Source organism: Lepidochelys kempii, chromosome 11 (genome assembly GCF_965140285.1).
Source record: "Lepidochelys kempii isolate rLepKem1 chromosome 11, rLepKem1.hap1, whole genome shotgun sequence".
Classification (NCBI taxonomy): domain Eukaryota; kingdom Metazoa; phylum Chordata; order Testudines; family Cheloniidae; genus Lepidochelys; species Lepidochelys kempii.
The window spans coordinates 36,365,145-36,381,407 of NC_136390.1; the positions used below are offsets into that span (position 1 = coordinate 36,365,145).

The 16,263-nt window shown below is 39.1% G+C and overlaps 2 protein-coding genes across 5 annotated transcripts in view; both read left to right on the top strand.

Annotated features, from left to right (window-relative positions):
• The window catches only part of LOC140895598 (sodium channel protein type 2 subunit alpha), a 132,307-nt gene extending 124,975 nt beyond the window's left edge, over positions 1-7,332 (top strand). For all 4 annotated transcript variants that reach the window (XM_078847953.1, XM_073305684.2, XM_073305681.2 and 1 more), the window contains 3 exons: positions 418-522; positions 2,168-2,438; positions 3,968-7,332. In XM_078847953.1, coding sequence (XP_078704079.1) covers positions 418-522; positions 2,168-2,438; positions 3,968-5,163 — 1,572 coding nt within the window. In that variant the 3' untranslated portion in view covers positions 5,164-7,332. The remainder of the gene's footprint in view (positions 1-417; positions 523-2,167; positions 2,439-3,967) is intronic.
• Positions 7,333-11,180: 3,848 nt separating this feature from the next.
• The window catches only part of CSRNP3 (cysteine and serine rich nuclear protein 3), a 161,141-nt gene continuing 156,058 nt past the window's right edge, over positions 11,181-16,263 (top strand). Inside the window, exon 1 of the mRNA XM_073305688.2 lies at positions 11,181-11,362. The gene's annotated coding sequence lies outside the window, so the exon portion shown is untranslated. The remainder of the gene's footprint in view (positions 11,363-16,263) is intronic.

Below are 16,263 nucleotides of genomic sequence, written 5' to 3' on the forward strand. Positions count from 1 at the left end.
CAAAACATCAAAGGCCTACTGCAAACACTGGACATTTGAGAGCTTCTCAAAGAAAAAGTTGCAAAAATCTTTTGGAATGGAAAGTGTTAGGCAACCTAAATTCAGGACTTGTTAGCAGCTCCCAATATATAATGACAGTAAAAATAAGGACAGGTTTCAGAGGAACAGCCGTGTTAGTCTGTATTCGCAAAAAGAAAAGGAGGACTTGTGGCACCTTAGTCTCTAAGGTGCCACAAGTCCTCCTTTTCTTTTTAGTAAAAATAAGAAGGATGAGAGAGCAAGCCAGTCTTTATGCCCATTCAGTCCTTTATTTCTGCTGAGACTCTGAACAGGAGTGATAATACTAATGTGTGATGGTGGCTATAGGTAATCAATGGAGGTACATGGTTGTAACTAGTTTTGATCTCATTTCTTTACTTTGGAGGCCAAGACATCTTTATGACAGAAGAACAGAAGAAATATTACAATGCAATGAAAAAGCTGGGTTCAAAGAAGCCACAAAAACCTATACCTAGGCCAGCGGTAAGAATTAAAGTATTTCCCTCCCTCCCCCACACACTGTTTAAATAACATATTGGGTTAAGTTGTAAGCAGGAAAAATAATTGACCTAAAGCAAACTTTGTCTCTCTTTAAATCCAAATGAATTTTCTCTTTTGTATTCATTAACCTCCTTGGTTGTGGAAGACCCTTCTTTTTGCTTTGTATTCTCACTCTACGTCTGTTGGAAGACTAGTGGGATTGTAGGTCGCATCCTTCAAACCACTGATCTGTCTAAAACAACTAACTTACAACTCGAGTACCATGAGTGCCAAATGTGTCAAGGCCTTAGGAAGAAATCCTCTTCTCAGGCCAAGAGTGGCTTTGCAGCTGTCCTGTGGAGGCTACTCCACATGTCTCTTACATGCCTGTTCTTGGATATAGAGAATTGGAGTATCCATGAAACGGAGGATTCTCAGCCTCTCTCTTCCCCAGCCTCCATCCTGTGCAATGTCAGTTAGAGAGCAACTTGAGTACAGCTCTGGACTGCTCAAAGTGTGCACTCTCCCCATGCAAAGGACCTTCAATTCCTGTTCTGCTCCTTGTGCAGTGGAACCATACTGGTTCAGCTGTCAGCATATCTTCAACAGCTGCACAGATGGCAGAAGGATTTTCTCTAACGAATGTTTTTATAGTTAATTGAGGCTGAAGATTTTATTAGTGGTACAAGAAGTATTTCTTAGGGAGGCTGTATTTTCTTTAGCTCCGAGACCTGTATAGGTTTCCAGGGAAGGGAAGTGATGGCCGTGGGCAAAAAGCAAAACTTGTTTGCCAGTTTTGCCAAAGCTGAACATTTTTTTAGTCTGCTGTATCACTAAAGCCCATATATTAAAATGAATGTCAGTAAGACAACCAAATCTTGTAGCTTTGAAAATCTTTCCTTTAATATGCATAAGTAGAATCTTTGGAGGCCTTACGACTGAATTTGTGTGCAAATGTCTGTGTATTCACAAATAAGTGAATGCACATTAAAAGGAGGCTATCTTAAAATGCAGGCCTCAGTGTACAACTAATAATAATAATAATACCTAGCTCCTATATAGTTAGGCTTGGAAAGATTAGATTTTTATTGGTAAATGTCTGTAAATGTCAATTTCAGTGTACACACAAACCAATGAAATTTTTTTTCAAATTTTTTCAAAAATAAATAAAAATTTACTGATAGGCGAAGTAAGAAAAACTCTGCTTGAGAACTTATTCGAGTTCGATTTGTGGATAATTACTTTGTATATTTTGATGTGATGTTGACAATTTGTGTTTTAACAGTTATCAAACTTTAATTTTTTGAATTTCAATGTCTGCTGTCATTAAATAATTGTCTGATTCTTTCTATTGTCTGATTCCCCCATAATTTTCTATGACTGAAAATTTAAATTGATAAAAATTGAGAAAATGCTTACAAATTAACCTTGATGTTATCTGTTGAAATTATAAAAAAATAAAAATTTAATTTCGCCAAGTCTATATATAGTGCTTTTCATCAGTAGATCTCCAAGTACAAAGGAGGTCAGTATCATTATCCCCATTTTACAGATGAGGAAACTGTAGATTTAGTTAGTTATTTGTATGAATTTGGGAATGAAATGTATACACAAGGTGTATTCATGATGCATTCTTTTTTACCCACAGAACAAATTCCAAGGCATGGTCTTTGATTTTGTGACAAAACAAGTATTTGACATCAGCATCATGATTCTTATCTGCCTTAACATGGTCACCATGATGGTAGAAACAGACAACCAGAGTGATGAGATGCAAGATAATTTATGGTGGATTAACCTTGTGTTCATTGTCCTTTTCACTGGAGAATGTATTCTGAAACTGATTTCACTTCGTTATTACTACTTCACCATAGGCTGGAACATTTTTGATTTTGTAGTTGTCATTCTTTCCATAGTAGGTAAGTACAATTCACTTTCAAGAAGGGACTGAAAGAGTGGAAATTGAACATTTGTTTTAGGAATTTAAAATTCCTTAACATTTGACTTGAAGAGAGTCTGATTCTTTAGTTTGCCAATTTTTTATTCCATATTGTACATGAAATAAAGGAACTGTGTATTAAAGTTTTTATACCAATTAGATTTGATTGATTGTCATTTTCAGTATCAGAAATTAGACTGTAGGGTTGCTAAGCTTCCAGGATTGTCCTGGAGTCTCCAGGAGTTAAAGATTAATCTTTAATTCAAGATTATGTCATGTGATGAAACCTTAAGGAATACGTCCAGACAAAATTAGCAACCCTACTAGACCATGACTCTGAGTGCAGTAGAAATTGGATATCACTCTAGTATAGAAACAAACCAATAAATGGAAAGGCTGTTTTGAGGCAAAAGTGAACAAATTTTATTATTGGTAATCACAGGGAGAAATTGTGCCCTGCAACCCTGAGATGACAGTCAACACTAACAGCAGAAGAATCCGTCTGGTTTTACTGTTTAGTGTGGACAGCATGCTAGGACCCCACATAGCAGGTCAGCACCCCCACCATTCCTGCTGCAGAGCCACTTCTGCCACTTATATCTGAGGGTTCTTTACCCATTAACTCAGGAGAGGCAAAGGGAAGAGCAGGGCCAGAGCAGGTGGATCTACAAATATGTAGTTCCAATGGCCTATTTCTCTATCTAGAGCACAGGAGCAGAACGGGCTGCCTGGAATGGATACAATTTCATCTCTCCGACCTTGCAGGATTCCTCAGTCCACTATCTGGTTTTATGGCCTATTTTTTGGGAACAGGATTTTACCCATAGCTATCTTGTGAGTGGCTGAAAAGGTCACCGTTTTTATGCTTCTCTAGTGCCATAATAAAGAAATTTTCTGCCACTTTTTTCTTCTAAGAAGCCTTTTCATTGCTGGTTTATTTATATACTGGCTTGTTGTGGGATTCCCACTAAATATTTGGTCACATTATTTCACTGGTGATTAAAGAGTTAAGTACCTGTCTAAATTTGCATATTTAATTTAAATAATTTTATTTTAATGGATTACATTGTCATTCACTACCAGAAACTATAAAGGGGCACTTCCTTCAGATTAATCTAGATTGGTTCTATTACAATTAAACAGAAACATATTCTGTAAACTTCAGTATCCACTGCTCTATTCACTAACAGATCATTGTAGTGTATAAGTGGGGAGCAGTTCCAGGAAAAAATATAGTGATACCGTCTAAAATGTACAAATCTCTTTGGTGCAGTTTTACAAAATCCTGCAAAGTGCTGCAGAAGTTCTAGTTGGATTTTTCAGATTTGTATATCATACCATACTGTAACTGTTTGGTTAAATGAACTAAAAGCCCACAATGCAAACTTCTGCTATTTGAATATGTTTGTTTCACTTCTCATTGGTCAACATGGTATGTAATAGTATAAATCTTTAGTAGTTGCTGTTACATTTTATTATATGTTTACTAACAAATTTATTTTTTAACAGGTATGTTTCTAGCTGACCTGATTGAAAAATATTTTGTGTCCCCCACCTTGTTCAGAGTTATCCGACTCGCCAGAATAGGTCGAATCCTGCGTCTCATTAAGGGTGCTAAAGGAATCCGCACTCTGCTTTTTGCTTTGATGATGTCTCTTCCTGCTTTGTTTAACATAGGTCTCCTGCTTTTCCTGGTCATGTTTATCTATGCTATATTTGGAATGTCCAACTTTGCCTACGTTAAGAGGGAAGTTGGGATTGATGACATGTTCAACTTTGAAACTTTTGGCAACAGTATGATCTGCCTATTTCAAATTACCACATCAGCTGGTTGGGATGGTTTGCTAGCACCAATTCTGAACAGTGGAGAACCAGACTGTGACCCTTACAAAGATCACCCAGGAAGCTCTGTTAAAGGAGACTGTGGTAACCCTTCAGTTGGGATTTTCTTTTTTGTCAGTTATATTATCATCTCATTTCTAGTTGTAGTAAACATGTATATTGCTGTTATTTTGGAAAACTTCAGTGTTGCTACAGAAGAAAGTGCCGAGCCCCTGAGTGAGGATGACTTTGAGATGTTCTATGAGGTTTGGGAAAAGTTTGATCCAGACGCCACCCAGTTCATAGAGTTCAGTAAACTATCTGATTTTGCAGCTTCACTTGATCCTCCTCTTCTTATAGCAAAACCAAACAAAGTTCAGCTTATTGCAATGGATCTTCCCATGGTAAGTGGTGACAGAATTCACTGCCTTGACATCTTGTTTGCTTTTACAAAGCGTGTTTTGGGGGAAAGTGGAGAAATGGATACACTTCGAATACAAATGGAAGATCGGTTTATGGCAGCAAATCCTTCTAAAGTCTCCTATGAACCGATTACAACCACATTAAAAAGAAAACAAGAGGAAGTATCTGCTGTCATTATTCAGCGAGCTTTCAGACATTACCTTTTAAAGCAAAAAATTAAAAAAGTTTCATGTATGTTTAACCAAGATAAAGATAAAGATGAGGATGACCTGCCTATCAAAGAAGATATGATTATCGATAAGCTAAATGAGAACTCCACTCCAGAAAAAACAGATATGACCCCTTCCACAACCTCTCCACCTTCCTATGATAGCGTAACAAAGCCAGACAAAGAGAAATATGAAAAAGACAAATCAGAAAAAGAAGATAAAGGTAAAGACGTCAGGGAAAGTAAAAAGTAACAAAGAATTTCATTGGTGACAAATAGTTTACATCCTGAGAAAGTGACATGTTTGTGTCAACAAGACTCCTGTATGAGGTCTATGCCAAACTGACAGTTTTTACTTATATAAATATATATATAAAATGATTATATATATATATATACTTAAGGTCAGTGCCTATAACAAGACAGTGACCCCTCGTCATCAAACTGTGACTCTGTAAAACAGGGTAACAACCTTGACAGGAGGTTATTGTTTTCATTACCAGCTGATGCTGCTGAAGAGGAGACAAAATGGCTACTCAGACTGTAGGGACCAGTTTAAAAAAAAAGGTGCAAACCTACAATTTCTGTGTGATTAACAAAAAACACTTGAGTACAGTAATTGTATCCACTGTCTGCATTTCAACTGCTATATTTGCCATATTTTTACAAAAATTGTTGGTGAATTTATCATTTTTTTTTAATTCACAGGTTGTTTCCTATTATCTGTGACTATTTTTGTAAATTGGTTTTGTGTTGGGGAAGGGGAAATGAGGACCAGATGTTCTATCCTCTGATTCTCTATAATGTACAGGCAGAAGTGATTTGCATGAAGGCATGCCGCACTCATTGTTCATGCATGGAAAACACGATACGATACCAGTCGCACAAAGCAAGGGTTTTAACTACTTCCATGTTTCAGGGTGGCTCCATATTTTGAGGTGCTTAATGAAAGTATTCATCTTGTGTCTCATTCAGACAAATCTTAATGTGCCTGTAAAGTCCCATAGAACCTACAATAATAAAACAGATATTTTATTTTTTCACAAGTCATTAAATTATAGTTGATACAAACTTCTCTGAGAAAAAATGTTGGCGATATAAACTTGATTTTTTTAAGTGTTCTTCTGTGGAGAACAAAATACTCATTTAATCTAACCTAGAAAATTGAACTGACCAAAAAACGTCGACCTTTATAAAGCTGTTTTGCTTCACCCTGCAGTATCATTTAGCCATCTTCTACTCTCAGCAAGGTTGACATTGTATGTGTCAATAAAATAATACCATCTATGTAAATAGTTACTTTACCATGTGGTGCATGTTTGAGCAAACAAATAATGACCTGAGCACAATATTTATTGCATCAAATATGTACCACGATAAGTGTAGTTTGCAAGCTTTCAACAGATAATATTATGTATTCTGTACCATTATAGATATTTTGGAGGCTATCACTGATGCATGTTTATCTTGCCTTTGCTGCTGTATTTTACTCCTTCCACTGTTCAAAAGTCTAATATGGGAAGCCATATGTCAGTGGTAAAGTGAAACAAATTGTTCAACCAGACATCATTCCTTCATATCATCAAGCAATAGTTTGCAGCTATTAAAGAGCTTCTTGCTTTGCATTCTTAAATTTTAAGTGAATACTGTGCGGTATATAGCCAGACTGTACAGGACATGTTTCAAACTGCTTAATCTGTTGAAAATACATGGGTAGAATTTTCTAAGGAAATATAAATATTGTAAAAATATCATTTTATTTTATTTTTCAGCATTTTGTACATAAAATCAGAAATTAAAATTATCTTCAGGTTGATGTCACAGTCACTTTTGTTACTTTCTGTCCATAGCACTTTTTAATCGAAGAACTTCACAAAATAAGAGGTAAAGGAGAGAATGAGGTAGTTTTAGGTTTCTGCTTCTTTTTATTAGTACTGTATTTTTGCACACATTTTAATGTGAAATAAATTTCAAAATTCAGTCCGAAATGCACTTGCTTCCAAATAGATATAACTTGTAATTGAAATGTGGTGGGAAAGATTTGTTTGCAATCCTAGCACTGCCTGCGTCAGAAGTTTCAAGGTAGTCTTTTTATTCATGGAATCATTGATCTTTACCTGTGTTTGTTTACATAGACTATTCTTATTCTTGTTGATTCATGCTGCACTAGAGCTGCTCTAAATATACTATGGGATAGACAGTGTCTTTTTCACAAGAACTAAGTAGCAAACTTGTATAATTGATCACATCAGGACATTTGTGTTTCTTACACAAGCAAAAATTAAATGTTGATTCCTCCTTTAACTAAAACTGTTGACTTGTGTGTTGGTGAACTGCATGCAGGAAAATGCTATTACCATAAAGAACGGTAAACCACATTACAGTTGAGCCAAAAGAATAAAGATTTCTTTTTTTTATTGTATTTAATTGTTGTCTTTGTTTTTATCACTAACAAGTAATGCATGTCAAAAGGTGCTATAAATTTTAAAAGGCTACACAGATAAAATATTTGCAAACAGGAATAAGAATTAAAAGTCTTTTTGATTTAAAAAATGTGCATGAAATGAAATAAAGTATTGTATACTTATATATTCCCAAATACATTTTATATCTTTTGCAGTAGATGATGTTGTTTTAAAATTCACTGTTTCCTGAACTTGATTTACACTTCCATTTCAAGGTGGATTTTTCAGGCTGATTAACACTATTTAAAATTACTGTACCAGAAGATAATACTCATGTGTAGAGTGCTTAAAACGCATTTACATTTCAGGCATTTTAAACTACTAGAAAACTGATGTTAAGGTGTTAGTACTAGATATCAAAGCTACAAATCGAAATTAAATTTATATTTTCAGTGGTATTTTGGACCCAAATTCCAAGTATCACTTTTGTTGTTATAGAGGAATTTTGTACATTAGATGATTCATTCATTATATTACAATCAGGCATAGGGAAGATTGAAGTCTATGGAAGCTTTGCTGTTAGATTAAATAAAGCATTGGGCCCATGTTATATTGCTATAATTTAAGGTATTGCCCATTATTAAAACTTGAAGATTGTATACATATATCATTTAAACATTTATGGTATATTTATACGGAATGCTTTTTCACCTTGAAGAATCCCAAGTGTTTAACACTCTGTATGTACACAGCACCATGGAAGTGTAGCCATCTCTGCAGTGGAGGCAGAAGCTTGGTGAAAAACACCCTTCATAAGAATAGGTAAATAGGGGGAATTTTGTCCAAGGACACAAAGGCAAATCCCTACTCTTACTAAAAGCACTGTAAGATCTTCAACATACAAGCACAACAGACAGGTCCTCAGATTATAAATGGGTAAATTTATCTTCATATATATTTTCTTCATCATCTTGGTTAGCCCTTGTTATTCACACATTCAGTAGCTTCATTCCAGTGCAATGTCTCGGGGGAAAAACAGTTTTATATTTGTGTGTGTCATCCTTATCATATGGTATCTAATTTTATTTCCAAACTACAGCACCCATTTTTAGGGGTTGGGACAGTTATTTTGGAATAATATCTTATGTCAAAGTACATCTCCATACTTCCTCTTCCCTCCCAAGCTGGGGCTTACAAACTCCATGACAAAATATGGATTTCTATAAAACTGAGAGGGTTACGACCTGAAAACAGAGAAACTGCCATTTTTAAGGGACACATGATACCTTGTTTATTTGTTAATACAACTAAGTTTGCTCATTCGCATTAATAGAGTATGCTGTGAACCTCCCAAAAAGTGATGAGACTGGCCCAGGGAGCAAAGCTGGAGTGAAACTCAAAATTGGCAATCAAATTGATGTCATTTCTTTAAAGGGAGAAATTCTCAGCAGAATGTCTCAAATGCTGCCTTAACAGTGAGATGCTTAAAAAGTCAGACACTGATGAAAAAAAGAAGAGCCCTGAAATATCACTTCAGATTCTTTATTCTAAATCTCATGTACATGATGAGCAGCACCACATATCTTAAAAGTCATGCAACTATGTTTATTTAGACATATGCAGCTGCAGAATTTCAAGATAACCAGATATGCACAATCATATATTTGTCTTCTGAATCAACTCTGGTCCTTGGACAAAACTCCCAATAGTCTGTGGAAGTTTTGCCTAAGGACTGCAGAATTTGTTCTTCTATATTTTCTTTTTTAAAGCATCCAAAATTAAGGGCTTGTTTACACTGTTTGTATGGGATTTTTCTGTACCAGTAACACTACTATGATGGAGCTGCATGGTGCAAGCTCTTTGGCCACAATCCTGCAAGTAGATGCATGTCAGTAGACCTCTGCTTCCACCCCTACAGAATGAGTTGCCAGATCAGGGCCTAAGAAAGGAAGAGAATGGAGAACGCTGAACCACAATAATTTAAGTACTAAGTTTTTTAAGTAACAAAAGACATATTTTGTGTTGTGAGATATTTGTATATGAACTGAACTTTTAGGGTTACCACCTTTGAAATCCAAAAAACCTGCCCCAGTAAGCCCACTGCAACCCCAACCACAGGGCAACTCCACAAACCCTCCCCTTCAACAGCCGCTTATAGTATCTAGAGTGATACCACATACAGATAAGATTGATAATATCACACATCTCACTCTCGTGTAACTCAAACCCTCTCTCACACATGCGCGGTGTGCTTGTGTGTTGGTGCGCAGACAGCTGCTGTATTTTCAACAGTTTTATTCTGTTATTCCTTAAATCATGGACGTGGGACCACTGCAACATCTTTAGCTGGACACAGAAACTTTTACCATTAGATATCCCAGTGTATTGTGATGATAATGCAAATCTTTAGATCCACGTAAAAAAATCCCAGCAGATTAAATTATTTTTCTGCAACTGGCAAATCCATTAAAAAATGGCCAGGCCGGTCAAATACCGGCCAAGTAGTAACCCTAGCTGAACTAGACCATTCAGAAAATGATCTATGTCTTTGTGAGTCTAGAGCAAAGCTTTACTGACTTGACTGATATGTAGTGAAAAAATTGGATATTACAAAAGAAAAACTTATGAATGGTTTAAAAACTGAAGACGGGCCATTGGAAACCTGTTTGATTGATCTGTTTTTTAAGATCTTTAGGATTTAGTATTTATTCAGAAAAATGAAAACACTAATATGATGTTTACTAAATTATTGGCATCTTTATTCATTAGTTTAAAATAAAACTGACTTCACCCAATCTTGAAATTTTATTTTTTAAGGAAAAAATACCTTCCTAACATCTTCCAGTCTCTCTGGTGATCTTCCCCTTGAGAGTTTACAATCTCTCTAAATCTTGATTTTGAGGGTTCTGGTAGACCCGCAGTGCTTCTCAAGCTATCTGTTGTGGGCGACTGGCAACTTTTTTTCCCAATGTGTGCACAGACTGGCAGCCAATGATTGCTCGCGGACCGACACAGGTCTGCGGACCACCACTTTGAGTAGCACTGTGGTAGAGGACATTTTAACTAGAGAAGGAGGAAAGGCTGATTTAATAGGTCACTTTTAATTTCTAACTTCTGTAATATTATTATATAAATAGAAATATGATTTTATTTCACTCTTTTCCTTCCTGTCTCCAGAATTCTAGCAGCGAAGCTACAACATGATTGGGCATTCAGTTTTTATATCTTTAAATCTTGCAACCTACTTCTTGTAGAATACCCTTTCAAATGAAACCAGACATGTTGGCTACTTCTACTAAATGATCAGCATTTAAATAGTACTTTAGATTTTTTCGCTTGTTATTGTTGCATTTTAGGGCCAGTGCTCTAGTGAGCTGAATTGGGCAATTCACACCTCTGTTACAGATAATGTCCCAGTGTGCCTCCAGACTAGAGAAGCCATCCCTGCACCGGTTCACAGCTGGGAGGATCTCTTCCTAAACAGGTTTCAGAGTAGCAGCCGCATTAGTCTGTATTCGCAAAAAGGAAAGGAGGACTTGTGGCACCTTAGCGACTAACCAATTTATTTGAGCATGAGCTTTCGTGAGCTACAGCTCACTTCATCGATGATGCCACAAGTCCTCCTTTTCTCCTGCCCAAACAGAAAGCGCACCAGGGTCCATCGCTGTGAAAAGCAGACTTGCCGTGCCGCTCCCGTCGCCCCTTGAGAGCCGCTCCCGCTCCAGTGCCCTGCGGCTGGCTTGGGAGCTGCGGCGCTCCCGGCCTCGCCGGCGGGGAGCAGCGGCCGTAGTGGATAGAGAACGAGGCTGTACAACAGCACCACCTAGGGGCTAATGCCGCCCAGTGCAGCCGGCCGCCGGCCACAGCGGAGCCGCCCCGCCTGTCCCCGCGCTCGCGGGAGGCTGCCGGTGCCGCCCCGTAAAGCGGAGTGAGCCGTGCGGGCAGCGGCCGGCCGAGGGGCCGGCCACCCCCCTTCGGCTCAACGGCGGGCGGGCAGGGCCGAGCCCCTGCCTAGCAACGAGCTACGCTGTGGGCAGCCCCAGCCAGGTAAGGGGAGGCGCTGGGGCAGCGAGGGCGGCACAGGACAGACGAAATGGGGGCCCAGGCGGCGCGGCGGGGGAAGGGCCCCCTGGGAGGGGAAGCGGATGCGAGGGCCCCGGCGCAGCCAGGGAGCCGCAAGGGTTGGGGGGGCCCCGGCACGGGAGACCAGCGCACTGTGCTGTTGGCTGTGAGTGGAAGGCGCCGGGTGCTACGGTAATGGGCGGCGAGAGGGAGAACCCGGGCGGGAGCTGCAGGGGGGTGAGCCCCAGCAGCAGGGGCAGCCATAGGGCGGGTAGGGGCAGGAGGGAGCCGGAGCCTAGCTGAGGGGAGCGCAGGCCCCTCTGGCGGGTGGCGTGGAGGAGCGGGTGAGCCAACGGAGGAAGCCCGGCCCACGTAGGAGGGGCAGCCTCAGGTGGGCAAGGAGCAAATGGCCCCTGCGGGCGGAGCGTTAGCCATAGAGAGACCAGGAGTAAGGGAAAAAGTAAAGGGAGCCCAGGCCTGAGTGGCAGCAGTGGCCAAACGTGGTGGGGTGTGAGCTGTCCAGGAGAGTCCCAGCGGTGTGGGTAGATGGGCAGTTGACCTCCTCTTGCCACTGCCCAGGAGGGCTGGATGTTTACATACACATCTGCTTTCTCTCTCTTAATGAAAGCTTTAATTTTTCAGGGAACATTGTAAACACCCAAAGCCATGGAGCAACTAATTCCATGTAGTGTAGAATTTCCATGCCATATATCTTCTGTGGCCCTCGGCAACTGCATTAGACTTGCCATTTTCAAAGGCCCCAGGGATCTGAATTAATTTTCAACCATGGTTGCAACCTACAAAACCTCAGCTTTTCCATCAGAGTGGAAGTGCATATTGATATTGAATCCTCTAGGCCTGCCAACATTAATGGGAAAAGAAACATGTTACGTAGTAATATACTCGATCAGTAATTGGAGATACTGTCTGGATATGAGAGTGTGAGGCCCGGTGTGTCCCTAAAACGTGGGTCAACCAAGCAGTGTCATTCAGGGGAATGAAAAATTCACAACCTCAGTATGAGCACCACTAGCTACTGCCTCTTCTGTCTCTGTAGACCGTGTCTACAATATGGCACTACAATATACGCAGCTGCTGTGCCACAGTAGTGTCTGTAGTGTAGACAAGCCCTAAATCAGTGCCTCTACACTTCCCTTCCCAAGCAACACTAAGGCAGCTGACATGGTTCTTCGTACAGTAGTGAAGGATGTAGGATAAGAATGTGGTTGGATTTTTTTTTACTAACCCCCCCCCCCCCCGAATTTTTTGCCTTACTGGGAAGACAGTATCACAATGGCATTGTGATGATGAAAACTGCTACCCATTTTTAGACCATGGTAAATTTCTTTTACACGGTTTAGGGCCAGAGGGGGAAAAAACAGGCAAGAAAATTAATGAATAAAACAACAGGATTTTATTACACAACTTAATGTATGACTGGTTAACTAATAGCTGATCACATGACAAGCTGCAATATTAATTTCCCATGTAGATTTCAGGTAAATGAGCTATGAAACCTTGTCTTGAGCTAAAATAATAAAGATAGAGTAAATCTGCTGTAAAATGCTGTTAATCTGATTACAGTATTACACTAAAAGTCAATTGATCATGTTAGTTGAATGGTTGTTGAGGGAAAATACAACCTCAAATACATGTTGTTCACAGATTTACAAGGACAGATGAGCTGTTATAATTAAAAATTCATTATGTTCTGATAATTAAAACTAAATATCACTTCTTACTCTCGTCACTGTTCCATAGATCTTTACCTATGATGTATTTCAGGTGAGACTGAGACAAAGTGATAGGGAAAAGATTTTATGTCCTTTATACAATTCAGATTTTTCAAGCGGTGAATCTATCTGAGGAAGTAATTTGACACATATCAAATTTGGGAAAATTTACCTGAAATCCCTGCAATTATGCAGGGATGAAATTGGGCTAGTATTTTAAAATATAACACTCAAAGCTTAAAGCTGTGCAATAAGTCAAGAAAAGTAAACTGAAGTACATTTCCTCCCTCAAGAGACAAGAGGTTGCAGACTGGCACTCTTGTGATTGTTGTAAGTACACTCTGTATTTTCTAGTGCAACTAATGTCTTTTAAAAATCTGACATGGCTGCTGAATTTCTACATAATTGGCAAAGCCAGACTGCACAAGATTTAAAACAAAAAAGCAGTCAGATTATAGCCTGTGGTAGGTATTTTCAAAGCACAAAGAGAAGTTAGGTGCCCAACTCCCATTGACTTGCAATGGAAGTTGGGTGGCCATCTGCCCTTTGTAACTTTTTATAAGGGAGGAAAATTTTCAAAGCAAGGTTAGTGTACGTAGCCATTTCACTAAAATGTTCTTAAGTTTATGCTGAAAAAAGATATTTCTTAGCATTAAGAATTATTTTCTGTTAATCAGCTTTCTTTCCTCTGCACATAACCTTATCCGCACTGAGGTTTTTCTTAAAAATTCCATCATTGTGCTATGATTAGCACAGCTCCATCGGTGGTAGGAATGGTGAGACCACTAACTTAGACAGCACCAGTGTTTGCATTACTCTGTAACTTTGCTTTGAGGTTTTTAAGAAAAAGCTCAGCATAGAGACAATCATAGGGGTTTTCAAAAAAGTTGAGGAATAGTAAAAGGATTGTGAACTGAAAGACGTCACTCCTAGCTCTAATGAAAGTAATGCATAATCAAGAAAATAAAAAAGTATCAGTAACCAGTAGTTAGAATAGACTGAAACAGGAGGGAGAGCTCTCATTGCACCAACAAAGGAGAAGAGGTAGCTGTGAGGGAGCATGGCTTACTTCAGCCAGGGAAAGGAGCAGAAACACTCTTCTGCTTTTAGCAGAGGAGGAAATCTTTGCTTCCCCTGCCACTTCCCAGCACTTTAACCCTTGCACACCAGTAACTTGCACACCAGCAATTTGAAGAGGTTTTACAGGCCTTTTTTACCCTGCTATTAAATTAATGTTTAGCAAGGTAACCCCTTCAGCACAATGTAAATATAGTAGTCCTTAATATAGCAAGGGCTTAAAATGAAAACTGCAATAATTACACCTAAGAAACTTAATGTAAAGATAATTGAAAACTCCCCTCACTCTGTCTCAGATGGTCTTCACCATCTTGCTGGATTATTAATCATGTTTATCAGGGTAGTGGCTAGCAGTCAGTCAAGAACGGGACCCCATTGTGCTAGGCACTGTTGTCATAGAATAAGAGTTAGTCCTCTGCCCCAAATTGCTTACAATCTAAATAGGCAAGACTGGCAGAGAGTAGGGGAAACAGATGGTATGTGCAAGCAGAGTGAACAGTGCCAGGACTACAAACAATGTGTTCATTAGAATGAGGAGGGCATCCAATTTTCCATCTGTGTACACCAGAGTCTTTGCTCCCCTTAGTGACACAAAAGGAATTGCTCCGCCTAGTTTTTCCAACAGGATTATTGTGCTCCATGTCCTCTGGTGGGAAGGGGTGTTTCTCTGGGTGACCAATGGAGTAATGACATCAAGAACACTTCAAACGTCCAAACATTCACTTAGCAAATCTGGCATTCTGAGAATGGCAATGTTGTACAGCAAGTGCTAACTAATGTAATGTTTTAGGAACTTTATTGATGTGATTTTAATAACTCTCCTGAGGCCGTTTCAGCCTAGGAGTGTGTCAGTGGTAAAGTGGGAGCAGGAAGGAACAAGTTGGCTCAGCAGCAGATCACTGCAATATCTGACTCCCAGATTACTATGTTCTATTTAAATGGTATTGTCAAAACAATAAGAACAAAAAAGACTAGAGTAATTTTGGTCATTAAAATAATAAGCATCATTAAACTGACTGTAAAATAGGTAATTTGGGACTGACCATTCTGTATACAGATTCTGAACTATGAACTCTGCTATAATACATTCTGCCTCCTGGTTTGTGTTTGAAACCTCTGACTACTTGAGGAGCTTACACCACTTCTTCATGTGTGTTAAAGATTTCAGCTGCCTGTTATTCCAGCTAGGGACTAGGGCGTAAGATAAAGAATGGAGCATGAAAAATTAAAGCACTTGCACAGATTCTTTCTATTTCCTGCGTATAACTATTTGAACATGAATTATTTAAATGTGTCTGTTAAACATTTTAACCTCAACTGTTCAAGTATACTTAAGAAGAACATAAGAATGGCCATACTGGGTCCGACAAAGGTCCATCCAGCCCAGTAACCTGTCTACCGACGGTGGCCAATGCCAGGTGCCCCAGAGAGAGTGAACCTAACAGGTCATGATCAAGTGATCTCTCTCCTGCCATCCATCTCCACCCTCTGACAAACAGAGGCTAGGGACACCATTCCTTACCCATCCTGGCTAATAGCCATTAGTGGACTTAACCTCCATGAATGTATCCAGTTCTCTTTTAAACCCTGTTATAGTCCTAGCCTTCACAACCTCCTCAGGCAAGGAGTTCCACAGGATGACACTGCACTGTGTGAAGAAGAACTTCCTTTTATTTGTTTTAAACCTGCTGCCCATTAATTTCATTTGGTGGCCCCTCGTTCTTATATTATGGGAACAAGTAAATAACTTTTTCTTATTCACTTTCTCCAAACCACTCATGATTTTATATACCTCTATGATATCCCCCCTTAGTCCCCTCTTTTTCACGCTGAAAAGTCCTAGCCTCTTTAATCTCTCCTCATATGGGACCCATTCCAAACCCCTAATCATTTTAGTTGCCCTTTTCTGAACCTTTTCTAATGCTAGTATATCTTTTTTGAGATGAGGGGACCACCTCTGTATGCAGTATTCAAGATGTGGGTGTACCATGGATTTATATAAGGGCAATAAGATATTCTCCGTCTTATTCTCTATCCCTTTTTTAATGATTCCTAACATCCCATTTGCTTTTTTGA